A 14,956-nucleotide genomic window follows, 5' to 3' on the forward strand; every position below is an offset into this window, starting at 1 on the left:
ATATATATATATATATATATATATTGCTGAGGCAATTGGGGTTAAGTGACTTGCCTAGGGTCACACAGCTAGGAAGTGTTAAGTATCTGAGACCAGATTTGAATTCAGGTCCTCCTGATTTCAGGGCTGGTGCTCCATCCACTGCACCATCTAGCTGCCCCTTTTAAAATCTAATTTGTAACATTCCTGCATCAATCTCTTTAATAAATTGATCCTTTCTCTTATATCAGTTATCAATAATGAACTCTTTTGCGAGCTGACATTTTATTTTTCTTTGATTCGTTTGCCAAAAAAAAAAAAAAAAAAAGAAAGAAAGAAAGAAAGAAAGAAAGAAAGAAAAAAAGAAAAGGAAAAAAAAAGCCCCCAAAAGTAAATCATTGAGTTTTATTCCAGGCATTACAAGAAATAAATTTAGAGGTCTACTAGCTGATCTTCCACATAATGTAGAAATCCTTTTGGCAATATTCCCTGCTAATGACCATCTAACCTTTGCTTGATAGTTCTAGTGACATAGAATTAAACATCTCACAAGGTGTCTGGTCTATTGCTACATGTTTTTGATTTAAAAATTGTACTTTATATTTAACCTCAAAACTCTACTTTGTGACTTCTATTAATAAATTCAAGTACTTTGCATACTTAAAAAAATTTAAAGAATATTTTGTTGGTTGGTTGGTTGGTTGGTTCTAGAGTGTCTCATCACACTTAAAGCTAAAACTAGAAATGTTTTGTTTTGTTATTGGTGTTCTTTTGATGGAGGAGAAGTAATAAGGGAATGTATGTGGTATGACCAATGGTACAGAGGACATTGTGAACACAGGTATAGTAATACTTGAAGATGGTGTAGTTTGACTCTCATGCCTGTGGGAGCTAGGGGGAAGGTAGGCCCAGGAAAAGGGACACCATGGCATTGGGATCTGGAGATGACAAATAAAGCTGATGGAAGCCTTGTGAGGTAAAATTAGGGAATTATTGTTGAGAGGGGAAAATTATCTTCCTTCCCTGGATCCCCTACTCATATTAAATTGGCACTATCAGGACAAAGCCACATTTGCTCCATATTACTTATAGCTCTGATCACTCTCTTATTAACCAAGATCTGAGCTTATTCAGAAGCCCTTCTGTTTATTAAAGTCTCCTGTTTGCTATGCCCAAACTACTTGTTTCTTTTTTGTTGAACATTTATATGTTCTTTAATGTTCTGAGATTCTACCCACTCTATGAAACTTTCTTCATCTTTTTTTAGACAATGGTTCTTTTCACCCCACTCCCAACTTCAGCATTTTGTTTTGTAATTCTCTCATGCACTTTCAATATAATATATATTATGATTATACACATTTGTGTTGTCATATCTCCCTGATAGATTGTGAGCTCTGAAAGAAACATTGTATTCTATTTAAATATTCCATTTTCCCAATTCCTAGCACAGGGCTGATGTGCCACAGTTGGTTAATATGTGTTTGTTGTATAGGCATTGATTTAATCCTTTTACCTTTTTTATATTCATCCTATTATTTTCATAACAAGGAGCTACAGAAGGAGATGCAGAAAAGTGCACAGGCATTGACAGAGAAAGTGAACAACACTGAGAAGTTCCTGATGGAAAATGGAGAAAAACTATCACAAGAAGATAAAGCGCTAATTGAACAGAAACTCAGGGAAGCTAAGATGAAGTGTGAGCAACTAAACCAGAAGGCTGAACAGTCGAAAAAGGAACTAGATAAGGCAGTAACTACAGCAATTAAGCAGGAAACTGAAAAGGTATTTATGTAAATACATATAATATCTGTTATTGATTAGAAAGTATAACACTAAAAGAAGTGTCTTCTCACTGATTTTGTGGAAAGGTGTTTATTTAGAGGTCAGAGGAAAAGGTAGGAATTCTGGATTTTAGGAAAGATGAGATAAAAAGTCTGATGAGGACAGGGCCTCCGTGCTAATTTTCTCCCATTTATTTTATGAAATGAATGTAATGAGAACGGAGTTGTGAGATGTCACATTTTGACATATTTTTACCTTTTAGGAAAAAAAATTATTGTAAAGGACCAAGATTTTACGATACATTTTTTAAGTTTTTATTTTATATTTTTGTTTTTAGTTCCAAATGCTCTCCTTCCCTCTAACTCCTCCTTTACCAATTGAGAAGACAAGAACTACAATACCCAATATATATGTGAGATCATGTAAAACTTAGTTCCAAAAGTTACAAACTATCTGGAGATGGATAGGATTTTACATCATGAGTCCTTTGGACTCATTTGGAGTCATGAGTCATTCGGATTCTATTATGTAGATAAGATGTATTATTTGAACAAATATCAAAATAACTAGCTTCTAAAAAATAAGACCATAGTTGCAATATATACTCGTTAGTCATTAGATGTAGGGGTTAAAACATTATGTTTGCAACTTTAAATTTTACTTTAAACTTTAAATATTGAATGACTCAGAGTGATGATTTGAAACATACAATTCTATCTCCTAATTTTTTTTTGCTCAGGTTGCAGCAGTGGCACAGCTGGAAGAGAGCAAAAACAAAATAGAAGATCTTTTGGATTGGTTATCAAATGTAGATAAGGAAGGAGAAAGGGCAGGAAAGAAATCTCACCAGATTGAACAAAATGGAACTCATTTTCAAGAAGGTGACCTCAATTCTGTGATTGGAGAGGAAGATGAAGTAAATGGTAATTTGATGGAAATGGATGTTGATGGACAAGTAAGAACCACAGAGAAAAATCTGAACCAACAATACCAGAAAGTAAAGGTATATATATATATATATATGCATCTATATGTATATATATGTGAATACTGATAGTCAAATGTATATCTTAATTGAAATCAGTAGTATCAGGCTTATTACAGTATATGCCATTTTTACAGAAACCATAGACTTAATTTTTATATGAAATTATATATATACACACACATATAATATATAAAATTTTTGTTTGTATGTGTGTATGTACAATTGCAGCAAGGTGTAATGCCTGAGTTAAAATCCAGACTTAGACATTTACTAATTGTATAATCCTGGGGAAATCATAACCCTGTTTGCCTCAGTTTTCCTTACCTATAAAATGAGCTGCTTAAGGAAATGGCAAACCACTCTAGTATCTCTGCCAAGAAAACCCCAAAATGAAGTCATGTGTATACACATATAGTGTATGTATATACATACATACATACATACACACGTATACATATATACATGCATACAATATATGTATACATACATAAAAACACACAGAAATAAAAACATACATATATACATACACACATATATAAATTTAAATTTGCAATGGGGTGATTGCATTTATATAATAGACTCTCATGTGAGGAAATTCTCTTACCTAGTATAGATTGGCACCCTTTCTGCAATCTGTTTTAAAGAGTTGCCTAGAGTAGTAGTCTCAAATAGGGCCTCTGAAAGCCACATATTGCCTTAGAAAACTACACATTAACCACAAATTATCTATTGTTATTTTATTAAAAACATTTCCCAATTAAATTTTAATCCAGTTCCTGCCATATTTAGGGAATTTTGGGGGGTGAGGGCCATGAATTTGACACCTCTGACTTAGAGCCATGACAAGTTAAGTTCTTTGAGAATGATCACAGTCTATATCAAGATTGGGACTCTACAAATTCTCCTGGTTTTGAGGCTACCTCTTTATGCATTACATCATAGTATTTCTTTGTGATGTTGCTGTATGAACGGATTCATTCATTCTTTCTTCATCAGTGCAGTTTGACATTCACTCTTGCACTCCTATGTCATCTCATGATATTAGCTATCCATTTTCCCAAACAAGAAATAATATGGAAAATAGAGTAACTTCCAAAATTTGAAGGCATTATTATAAGAATGATCGAAAAGAAAGGGGACATTAGCTAAAGATCAAAGACTAGCCTTTCAATATTAGATGTGCCATTAAATTATTTACATGACTCTGGTCAAGTCATTGAATCTCTATTATGGTTTCCTTGTGTACAAAATGAAGATAGTGATATTTCAACCACACACTTCAAAGTAGTCTTAAGATAAAAATAAGGTAATACATGTAAATAAATGTAAGGTAATACATCAGATTGAAAAATTAAAGAGCTAGTTATGAATATATTTTATTATTCTTTCTGTGAAAAATAGTTAAGTACAATGTAAGAAATCTAATTTAAGGCCACATGATCTTGGCACCCTTCTTGGATCTCAGTTTCCTTATCTGAAAAACAAGGATATTGGACTTGAGGATTTTCTAGAATTCCTTCTGGTTCTATATCTATTATCCTGAGGTTCCATGGCTTTTTAAAACTATCTGATATTTTTCTGTGATTGAATCAATGAAGAAGCAGTACTAGCTCTGGAGTCAGTGGACCTGAGTTCAAATCATCACTCTACTACTTCCTGTCTCTATGACACTGGACAAACTTCCATAAGTTTGCTCATCTGTAAAATTAACTGGTCAGATTACATGGTTTCTTTCTGTTCTAGATTTATGATCCTATGACTTTACCTCATGATTCTTTAGGTCATAGATTGACAACTAAAAGGACCATTCACGTCATCTAGTCTAGTTTCCTCTCAGAAATGAGAATGTTGAGATCTAAAGATAGTAATTGACTTGTTCATGGTCAAATAGCTAAGAAGTTGAAGAGCCAGGATACAGATGCAGAGAACCAAAATCAAACCCATTTTCTTGCCCTCCAAAAACATATCCTTCTTCCAAATTTATTTACTTTGAAATGACCATCCTTATAGTTATTCAGATTCGTAACGTCAGCATTTTCCTTGTCTCATCACTGTTTCTTACTTCACCATATCCAATGACTTTTTCTAACTTCACAGCATCTCTTGTTTGAATCCTTCCTACTTAAATAGCTCCTATCCAAGTTTAGACCTGAATCATGTTTATCTGGATTATTAAAATAGCTTTCTAATTGGTCTCCCTTCCTCAAATCTCTTCATGTTCCCATCTATCTTCCACATAGTTGCTATAATTATTTTCCTAAAGTACAGCCTGATTACATCTTTCCCCTAAATCAGTGGCTTCCTATTGTTTTTGAAGTTAAATATAAATTCCTCTGTATGGTTAGGAAAGATCTTCAAAATCTTGCCTCAGTCTATCTTTCTAGTCTTCCTGCATCAGTACTCCCAAGAATGATGGACTTTTTTTTTTTTTTTTTGCTGCTTCTTACACATGATATTCCTGCTTCAGTCTCCATTCTTTTATACAGGCTGTCCTCCAGCAGAGGGAAGAGAATGTACATTCTCTTTCTCTTAATCTCTCAGATTTCATGCTTTCCTTACTATGTTCACGTGCTGCCTTCTACATGAAGCTTTCTCTGATTTCTCCCTTCCCCTTCCCCAATCAGAGTCTCTTCTTGCCGTGCATCACTGGGTTTGATTAATAGGGAATTCTGTTCATATGTTGCATCCAAATTCTGTTCATATCTTGCATCCGAACCTCTTTTTTTTTTGCTACCAAACAATGAATGTTCCACTAGAGCAGACACTGAGACTCAAACCAAACCAAAATTCTTCTCAAGAAAAACCTTCTACACAAAACTTTTACTTGATACAGTTGTGCAGTATGTTATGCAGAACTTCCAGCAGTATCTCTCAGATGTAGCTTCTTAGTATTTTATCTTCTACTGAGGTTCTTGTAGATGCTTCTCTTGTTTTCCTCTCTCCACTTTCTCTCAGTCTATCTTGCCACTCTCCTTAAAGTTCCTGTTTGACCCATCTCATCATGATTCTGTAGTTGTTTCTATTGCCTTCCCCTCAGATCTCAGCAGGCATTGTCTCAGCATAGTCTCAGGTTGTTCCTCTGGTAAAGCTAATCCTTGAGAGCAAGGACTGGGATGTGTGTGTGTGTGTGTGTGTGTGTGTGTGTGTGTGTGTGTGTGTACATTTGTGTATGCATGCATGTGTATACACACTGGTATGGAGATTCATATTCATTATGTCTACTGCCAACACAGTGCCAAAGAAAGGACCTGGTCTTCTCTTATTCCCTTGTACTAGTTCTGCTAAGCTCCATGATCATAGAAAAATGTCCATCCATTAAACTCAATCCACTAATCTTCCAATTCTCCTTTAAAGCCCATGGACAACTTTGCAGTTTCATTCCTCCCAGTTTTTCATGCCTTGTTATAAACATAGGTCAGAGAAGCCAAATGTAATTCTAGCTCTCTTTCTGCTTACGTCCATGATAGGGGAATTGACAAGGACATTAAATAAATCCTAATTTCTTAAACTATGTGTTGTAACCCCATATGGGGTCTTGTAACTGAATGTGGGGGTCATGAAGTTATCATTTATTATCACCAAATGTTTGATTTGTATTTCTATTTCATATTCCCATATGACCAGGGTTATGTAAAAATCTATTAGCTGAAACAGTGTCACAAGTGGAAAAATTTTAAGAAACTCTGACTTAGAGAAATCTTACCTAGATGGAGAGGAGTAAAATTTTATGCTCTCACTATGTATTAGTTTTATAATAGTGTTAAACTTGGTCTGGAAATGATATTCTTACTCACTATAAAAAGAATTGCTAAACATTTTTGTACAAATAGGTTTTTATTCTTTTTTTTTTTTTTGAAATTTTTTTTGTCTCTTTGGGATACAAACTAGTTATTACAAATACAGTTATCACATATACATATTATATGTATATTACATATAAAATACACATATGTAATATGTATATTACATATACAGATGTATTGCTGGATCAATTATTATGCTTTTTGATAGCCCTTTTGGCATAGTTTTAAATTGCTCTCCAGAGTAGTTGGATCAGTCATAACTCTGCCAACTGCTTTTGTGTCCTCATTTTTTTGTTCCCCTTCAACATTTAGCATTTTTCTTTTTTCTTTTTTTTTTTTTTTGGCCACATTATCCAATCTGATAGGTATGAATTGGTACCCAGAGCTGTTTCAATTTACATTTCTCTAATCATTAGTGATTTAGAACATTTTTTTGATTTGTCTGAAAAATGTTTATTCCTGACCCAAGACCACTTATCAATTTCATAATGATTTATATTCTTATAAATTTGACTCAGTTCTCTATATAGTTGAGAAATGAGGGTTTTATCAGAGGTACTTGCTGTTCAGTTTTCCTTATTTTCTACTTTCCTTCTAATTTTGGTTAAATTGATTTTATTTGTGCAAAAACTTTAAAATTTTTATGTAATTAAGGTTGTACATTTTATATTTCATAATGTTCTTTATATCTTGTTTATTCCTAAATTATTCATATTTTCATATATCTGAAAGGTAAATTGTTCTGTGTTCTCCTAATTTGCTTGTGATTTTGACCATTATGTCTAAATCATGTAACCATATGTATGGTGTAAGATGTAGGTCTATATTTAATTTCTGCTATACTCCTTGAGTTTTTGTCCCAGAATCTTGCATCTTTGGTTTTATCAAACACTAAATGATTATGGTCTACTGTTCCCATTTTAAAGGTGAAGAAACTGATGCTGAGGAAGTTAAATGATTTATAAAGGGTTAAATAGCAAGTGTCTGAGGGAACATCTGAATTTGAGTCTTTCTGTCTTTCAATCTGTAGTACTCTTTCCATTTTAATGGAATATTTCACTCTCTAAATATTTGGAGAATTTGAAAATGGTAATTATTTTGGGTACAAATCTGTGCAATTTCACCTTCAGGATGCTAGTTTTGAAGCAAACTTATATTTTCATGTTTTCTTCTAGGCACAGCATGAGAAGATTGTTGCTCAGCACCAGGCAGTTATTATAGCTACTCAGTCTGCAAAAGCTTTACTTGAGAAACAGGGTCATTACCTGTCTTCAGAAGAAAAAGAGAAACTAGAAAGGAACTTGAAAGAATTAAAGACTCAATATGAGACAGCCCTAGCAGAGTCAGAGAAGAAAGTAAAATTGACCAACTCTCTACAAGAAGAATTAGAAAAGTTTGACACAGACTACAGTGAGTTTGACAGTTGGTTACAACAGTCAGAGCAAGAACTTGAGAACTTAGAAGCTGGTGCTGATGACTTCAGTGGAATAATAACCAAGCTAAAGAGACAGAAGAGTTTTTCAGAAGATGTCATTTCTCACAAAGGTGACTTAAGGTATATTACAATTTCTGGACACCGGGTCTTAGAGGCTGCTAAATCTTGCAGTAAAAGAGATGGTGGCAAAGGCGACAAAGATAATTTTGACACTTCTGCAACATATAAGGAAGTACAAGGGAAATTGGATCTTGCCAGTGAGCGTTTTAAATCTCTCTATGCTAAGGTAATTTTCTCTCTTAATTCTGGGAGATAAATTTCAGTGGTGGTGGGGATATATAATATTTTAATTTATTATATTTTCTCTCTTAATTCTGGGAGATAGTTTTGGGGGTAGGGAAATATATTTTATATAATACATTTATTTATTATATAATTAAAGCATATTTGGCTTTCATTACCAGAGTTAAAGAAGCCCCAAATTTAAAGTGGAAAAAAAAAAGACAATTTTTTTACTCTAGACTTTCTTTCATCTTTCCTTTCTTCTGATTTGTATATGAAACTCATGAAGAAAATGATGTTTATAATAAATTTTAATCAATATATTTGCTTTTAAATCATCTACATTTCTTAACATATCTACCCCACAGTTACTTATCCTCATAGCAGTTAAAAAAAAAAAAAAGATGAAAAAAAAAAAGTTCAGCAAAAGTAACAATATAAAAAAAATCCAACATCATATTTAGTGTTTCACATATGTATTTCTTTATTAAAGGATGTGTGTTCGGGTAAAGACATTATATCTCTTCTCTGGAACCAAATTTGGCTATTATAATTTCACAGCTTTCAATTTAAATTATTTTGATAGTCTTAGTTTTAGAAATTTTCTTGGTTCTATTTACTTTGCATAAGTTCATAAATGTCTTTCCATATGTGTCTATATTTATCTGTCATATGTTTTTAAAATACATTAATATTTTATCAATTCATATATTATTACTTGTTAAGCCACTCTTCAGATAATAGAAAGCAACTTGTGTTTCTAGTTCTTTGCTGTTACAAAAAATTGCTATTTTAAATATTTTAATGCATATTGGGCCTTTCTGTCATTGACCTTCTTACAGTTATGCATAGTAATAGAATGTCTGAGTCAGAAAATATGAACTTTTTAATTACTCACTTTGCATGATTCCAAATTGCTTTCCAAAATTGTTGAGTCCATAGGTACATTTTTATATTTCTATTTGCACAATTCCTCCTAGGCTGATTTTTCTATTTGACCATTTTCTTGATGTCTATGAAATCTTAGAATTGTTTTTGATTGGCAGAAAACTAGAACTTAAATGTTCATGTGTGTGTGTGTGTGTGTGTGTGTGTGTGTGTGATTTCCAAGATGTGACAAAGCAGCCTAGGTTTCCTTTAGTACTAATCTATACCTGGGTTAGTACTTGGCCACTAGGGGGAGACTACGCATCAGTTGTAAGCAGAAAGAACATTTCCCCACCCCCCCATCTTATCCCATCTCTGATACCTCTTTAACTTGTGAAAGTGATTGTGAATTATCTCTCCAAACAGTTTCTCTTGTAAATATGTTCACTCAGTATAAATGTTTTAGCACCTAATGAATTGGGGACTATTTTAGTCTTTATTATCTTTTTTGACAGGGAGAGAGATCTCATTTTTCAAACAATTTAGGAAATGTTTTAAGTTGCTTTAGAATTCTTACCAAGGCCAGATTAATTTAGCCAAGTCAAATAAAACACTAGTCCCCTCTTCTCCATTTGCTTGACTTCTAGGGTCTTTGCTTTTCCCATGAGCATTCCCCTATAGAAAAATAACAATAGTAATAGTAGGACTGTAGGCTTTTGCCATTTTAATAATAAAAAAGCCTGAGTGGGTGGAGGTAGGCTTAGAAAAAAACAAAATAGTTACTGTATTCCTATTCAGAACAGCAAAATTATGCCTCCTACAAAATTTCTTTTCTAGGTTAAAACCATAAAATCAGGAATTTTAGAGGTAGGAGTCAAACCCTCTCATCTTATGAAGAAAATGAGTTGAAAGATGTTTTTAGAGTTTGTAAAGATAGGTCAGTTATTTAGCTAATACTAAATTTTTAATGAGGGATATTTTATCGTGTGTCTTTCGTAAAATGATATATTGTTTAATCTCTTTCACAGCAAGCAATTTAAAAAACACAATAAATTCTGTTTATTTTCTATCAGTTGTATTATTATAGCATGTTGAGAATGTACAAATGCTAAGCAATTTCTATTTCACCTTTTCTTATTCTATATATAACTCTTGTATGTTTTTAACTGGAATTGTATTATTAGTGCAGGGTATCCTCGTGATGAATTTCTATACTAAACAGATTATCATACCTTCTTTCCATTTCTTAGGGAATAACCTAATATGTAACCTTTCTTATTTTTTTCCCTAGAAGAGAGAGTAGTCATTCATTTAAGCTTCCCTGCCAGAAGTATAAAGATGTCTTTTATCCAATTAGTATGCTGAACCAGTAGTGCATAAGGACTTAGTTAGAATGGCCTTTGGATGTTTAGATTTGAGCCTCAATTTTACATATATATATATACAGTTTCTATCTTTTAATAGAATTTCCTAAATAGAGGAAAGAAATAAGGGAATATTATCAATTCTCCAATTCAAATTATATTTTCCCTCAACTGCCACATTGGAATATTCTCTAGTTTCTCTCTTTATCTTATAAAGATTCCTTCTGGGCTTCTTTTGTGACTTTCTCTTTGATGTCCCTCTGCTGCTAACCAAAACTGGAGTAGTTTTTCATATCTTCTCAGGGCTCTTTGTGACATTTTTCTGGTAGTATCTTCTCAAAATATCCATTAGTAAGAATTTTCTGTTGACCACAAGTGGAGATCTACTCTCCCTAGATGTTTTAGGGTAACCCTAAGGAATTTCTCTTGTGATTTGGCTATTATTTACCTGATCTCAGCAGAGCTAATTGCTCTGCTAGCAAAACAATAGACTCAACATTTACCCTTAGTACTATAGCTCAATAGTCACTTTTGAGGAAAAAACATGCTTTCTAACTTTTAATTCCCCCCCCCCCCAGATCCAGAAACATGAAAGTTACCAAAAAACCCCAAAAAAACAAAAAAACAAAAAACAAAAAACCGAATTTATTAATTTAGTATTTCCCCAGCTGCATTCAAAACAATTTCTTTATATTTGTTTTTAAGATTTTTTCATTTTCTCTTTCTCTTATTCCCACCTACAATTAAGAAACTACATGTGAAGTTATACAAAACATTTCCATAAAAGTCAAGTTATGAAACAAAACATAGATCTCCCACTGTAATGAAAATAAAAACTCTCAAGAAAAATTGTTAAAAATTAGAGATAAGAGAGAAAATGCTTTGATCTCTATTCAGAGACAATCAGTTCCTTCTCTGGTTATACATATGATTTTTCATCATAAGTCCTTCAGAGTAGTTGTAGATGATTGTACTACTCAGAATAACAAAGTCATTTATAGCTGGTCATCCCAGAACATTGTTTTTATTTCATATATAATATATTTCACTTTGTTCATGGAGGAATTTCTAGGTTTTTTTTTTTACCTGAGAGCATCCTACTCATCATTTCCCAGAGAAAAATAATATTCCATCAGAGAAATTTGCTTCAATTTTTTTGTTTTACTATTACTATTGCTAATTGTATTTTCCATCATTTATTCTCATTTTCCTTTCAATCTGTCCCTTCTCAAAAGTGTTTTGCTACTGACCACTCCCTTCCCCATTATGCCCTCTCTTTTACCACTCCCCCAACTTCTCATATCCCATTACTCTCCTATTTTCCTGTAATGTAAAATAAATTTCTGTACCCCTATTGAGTATGTATGTTATCTCTTATGTGAGCCAATTCTGATGAGAATAAGGTTCACTCACTTTGTCTTCCTCCTCCTCCTCCCCTCCATTGTAAAAGCCTTTTCTTGTCTTTTTTTAAGGCAGATAATTTACACCATCCCATTTCTCCTTTTCTTTTTCTCCCAGTATATTCCTCTCTCACCCCTTAATTTCATCATTTTAAAAAGAAAAGATGTTATCTTTTCATATTCAAGTCACATCTGTGCCCTTTGTTTATATATACTCCTTCTAATTGTCATAAAAATGAGAACTAGATAATGAGTTACAAGTATCATTTTCCCATGTAGAAATATAAACTTATACTAAGTCCCTTATGATATCACTTTCCTGATTATCTCCTTATTTTACTCCAGAGTCCTGTAATTGAAAATAAAATTTTACATTCAGCCCTGGTCTTTTCATCTCAAATGCTTGAAAATTCTTTATTCCATTGAATGACCACCTTTTCCTCTGAAGGATTATACTCAGTTTTGCTGGGTAGGTGATTCTTGGTTGCAATTCTAGCTCTATTGCTTTCTGGAATATCATATTCCAAGCTCTCTGGTCCTTTAATGAGCAGCTTCTAAATCTTGTGTTATCCAGACTGTGGCTCCACTATACTTGAATTGTTTTTTTCTGGATGCTTGCAATATTTTCTCCTTACCTGGGGTATTCCTTGGAGTTTTTATTTTGGGATCTCTTTTAGGAGGTGATTGGTGAATTCTTTCAATTTCTTTTTTTACTCTCTGGTTCTACAATATCAGGACAGTTTTCCTTGATAATTTCTTGGAAGATGATGTCCATGTTCTTTTTTTGATCATGACTTTTATGTACATCATTAATTTTTACATTATCTCTCCTAGATCTGTTTTCTAGGTCAGTTGTTTTTTCAATGAGATATTTCACATTTTTTCAATTTTTTTTCATTTTTGGGGAGTTTTATTTCATGTATCTTGATTTCTTATAAAGTCATTAGTTTTCATTAGCTCAATTCCTTTAAAACTTTTTTTTTCCCCTGCTCATTTTCCTAGCCTATTTTTCAACTTTTAACTCTTTGTTAGAGTGGGGCTCTGTTTACACTGTCCCAAACTTCAGGGGTTTTTCAGCTGTTTTCAGAGATCCTTCTAAAAATTTGACCACAAATCACTCTTTTCTGCCCTGGAGCTGTTAGGTGTGTTCCTGCCCCGTTTTAGCTGTAAGATCTAGTGTGCTGTTCTGTTCCAGACTTTGGCTCCACTGACCCAGGCTGTGCTAGGACTGCACATCAGACCCACAGCCCATTGCCACAGACTCCCTCTGCTAACCTCCCTAGTCCTCTGCTGACCTTCCAGGTCCTATTTGGTGTCTCTGGGCTGAGAGGTCTAGAAGTCCCCAGTACTTCCCTTGATTCAGATGTTGGGCTGGGCAGGGCTAATGCTGGGTTCAGGGATGTCGTCCTTGGGTGCCCTGTACTAGGACTGCAAGTTGGATTCCCATCTTGATGTCACAGACCTTTTTTTTTTGAGCTTCTAAATTGCCTTCGGCCATCTTTTTGAGTGTTCTAATGCTCTAAAATTCATTTAGAGTCATTATTTAAAGGGATTTGGAGCAGTTTAGGGGAGAATTTGGGCAAGTTCCTGCCTTTACTCTGCCATCTATGCTCCACCTCAACATGGAAGTTTCTAGTATAGATTTCACTCATGTAGAATAAATAAAAATATGGAGGTCTCTTTTAATTTTAATACCAGGATGAGTATCTTTCATTCAATAGACTATACATACTTGTTATGTTTCTGGAAAGCAACTCAATCATTAGCCAGTTTCCATTATTAACTACTAGTTTACAGTTATTCAAGTCACTTAAGATATTAACTACCTGCCCTAGTTTGTCAAATACTGATGTGAAACCTCTCTTTAGTAATTCTTAAAGATATTTATGTCTTAGGGCTAAGTTATATATATGTGAAAACATTGCTAAGCTTTGGTTTCTCTGATTATAGTGATTTTATCATGTGTAGTGAACTGTCATTTAGGTCTTGCTTAGCTTCCCTTATTATCTTGGTGACTGAGAGTAACTACAAACATCAAAAAGTATTAACAGAAAATAGTTATTTTTCCCTAGTCCTTAGGCCTTTTCCCTGAAGCTCACTGATGTTTAAAATTTAGGTGTGTTTTTGAATGGGTAAAAACCATAACTGTCTCTTTTCATGCTTCGACTTGTTGGAAGAAGAATTGAGTATAACTGAAACTAAAGAAAGTTAAGTCATGTGGAATGCAATCTTATCTAGGGTGTTTCAATCATTTTGGCTAATTCTTGAGTGAAATTTTTCAAAACTACATTGTCCAAAGTGTACATTTTGAAAGTTGCTTTGGTAAAACTGTCAGCAATGATTCATAAACATTTCCTTCTAATCATTCAGTGCAGTGTCCTTGGAAATAATCTGAAAGACCTGGTAGATAAATATCAGCATTATGAAGATGCTTCTTCTGGACTTCTCTCTGGCCTCCAGTCCTATGAGACAACAGCAAATAAACACTTATTGGAACCCATTGCCACGGATCCAAAAAACCTCCAGCGCCAACTAGAAGAAACTAAGGTAAAAGAAGCAAGCATAGAAGAAAGGAAGCGAAGGAAATAAATAAAAGAAAAATAGCCATTCCTTTCTATGAATTCATAAACATGGAGGTTATTTTGTTTCTGAGTCCTACAATAATTTACATGTTCAGCCTGATATTACTGAGGATAATACAATAGCTACAGGAAGACAAAATGTCAGAGCAGAAAGGTCAAGGAAGATGAAGACTTAATAAGGGTTATTTGCTGGGAGATAGTAGATGGAAGGAACTGTCTTTGAATGATAGGGACCAAAGTTGTGGGATTGAGGAGTGAATGAAAAAATGGTGAGGAAATGAAGTAAATAAGTATAGATTACTCAAGGGCATTTAAAAGAATGAAGGAGACCTGAACATGTTTGCATACTGATAAGCAGCAGCTAGTAGAGAGGAAATATTTCTGTGGGGCAAGACTAAGACAGGAATAAATCACAAAACTTGTGACTCAGCTAATTTATCTATGCACTATCAGATTTCCTGGGATTTTGAA

At 33.6% G+C, this 14,956-nt stretch overlaps 1 protein-coding gene across 1 annotated transcript in view; it reads left to right on the plus strand.

The window, feature by feature from the left end:
- Positions 1-14,956, plus strand: part of DST (dystonin) — a 570,187-nt gene that overhangs the window by 420,184 nt on the left and 135,047 nt on the right. The window contains 4 exon segments of the mRNA XM_074310618.1: positions 1,531-1,764; positions 2,504-2,767; positions 7,731-8,276; positions 14,274-14,450. Coding sequence (XP_074166719.1) covers positions 1,531-1,764; positions 2,504-2,767; positions 7,731-8,276; positions 14,274-14,450 — 1,221 coding nt within the window.

The sequence above is a fragment of the Sminthopsis crassicaudata genome, chromosome 4 (genome assembly GCF_048593235.1).
Source record: "Sminthopsis crassicaudata isolate SCR6 chromosome 4, ASM4859323v1, whole genome shotgun sequence".
NCBI classification, from domain to species: domain Eukaryota; kingdom Metazoa; phylum Chordata; class Mammalia; order Dasyuromorphia; family Dasyuridae; genus Sminthopsis; species Sminthopsis crassicaudata.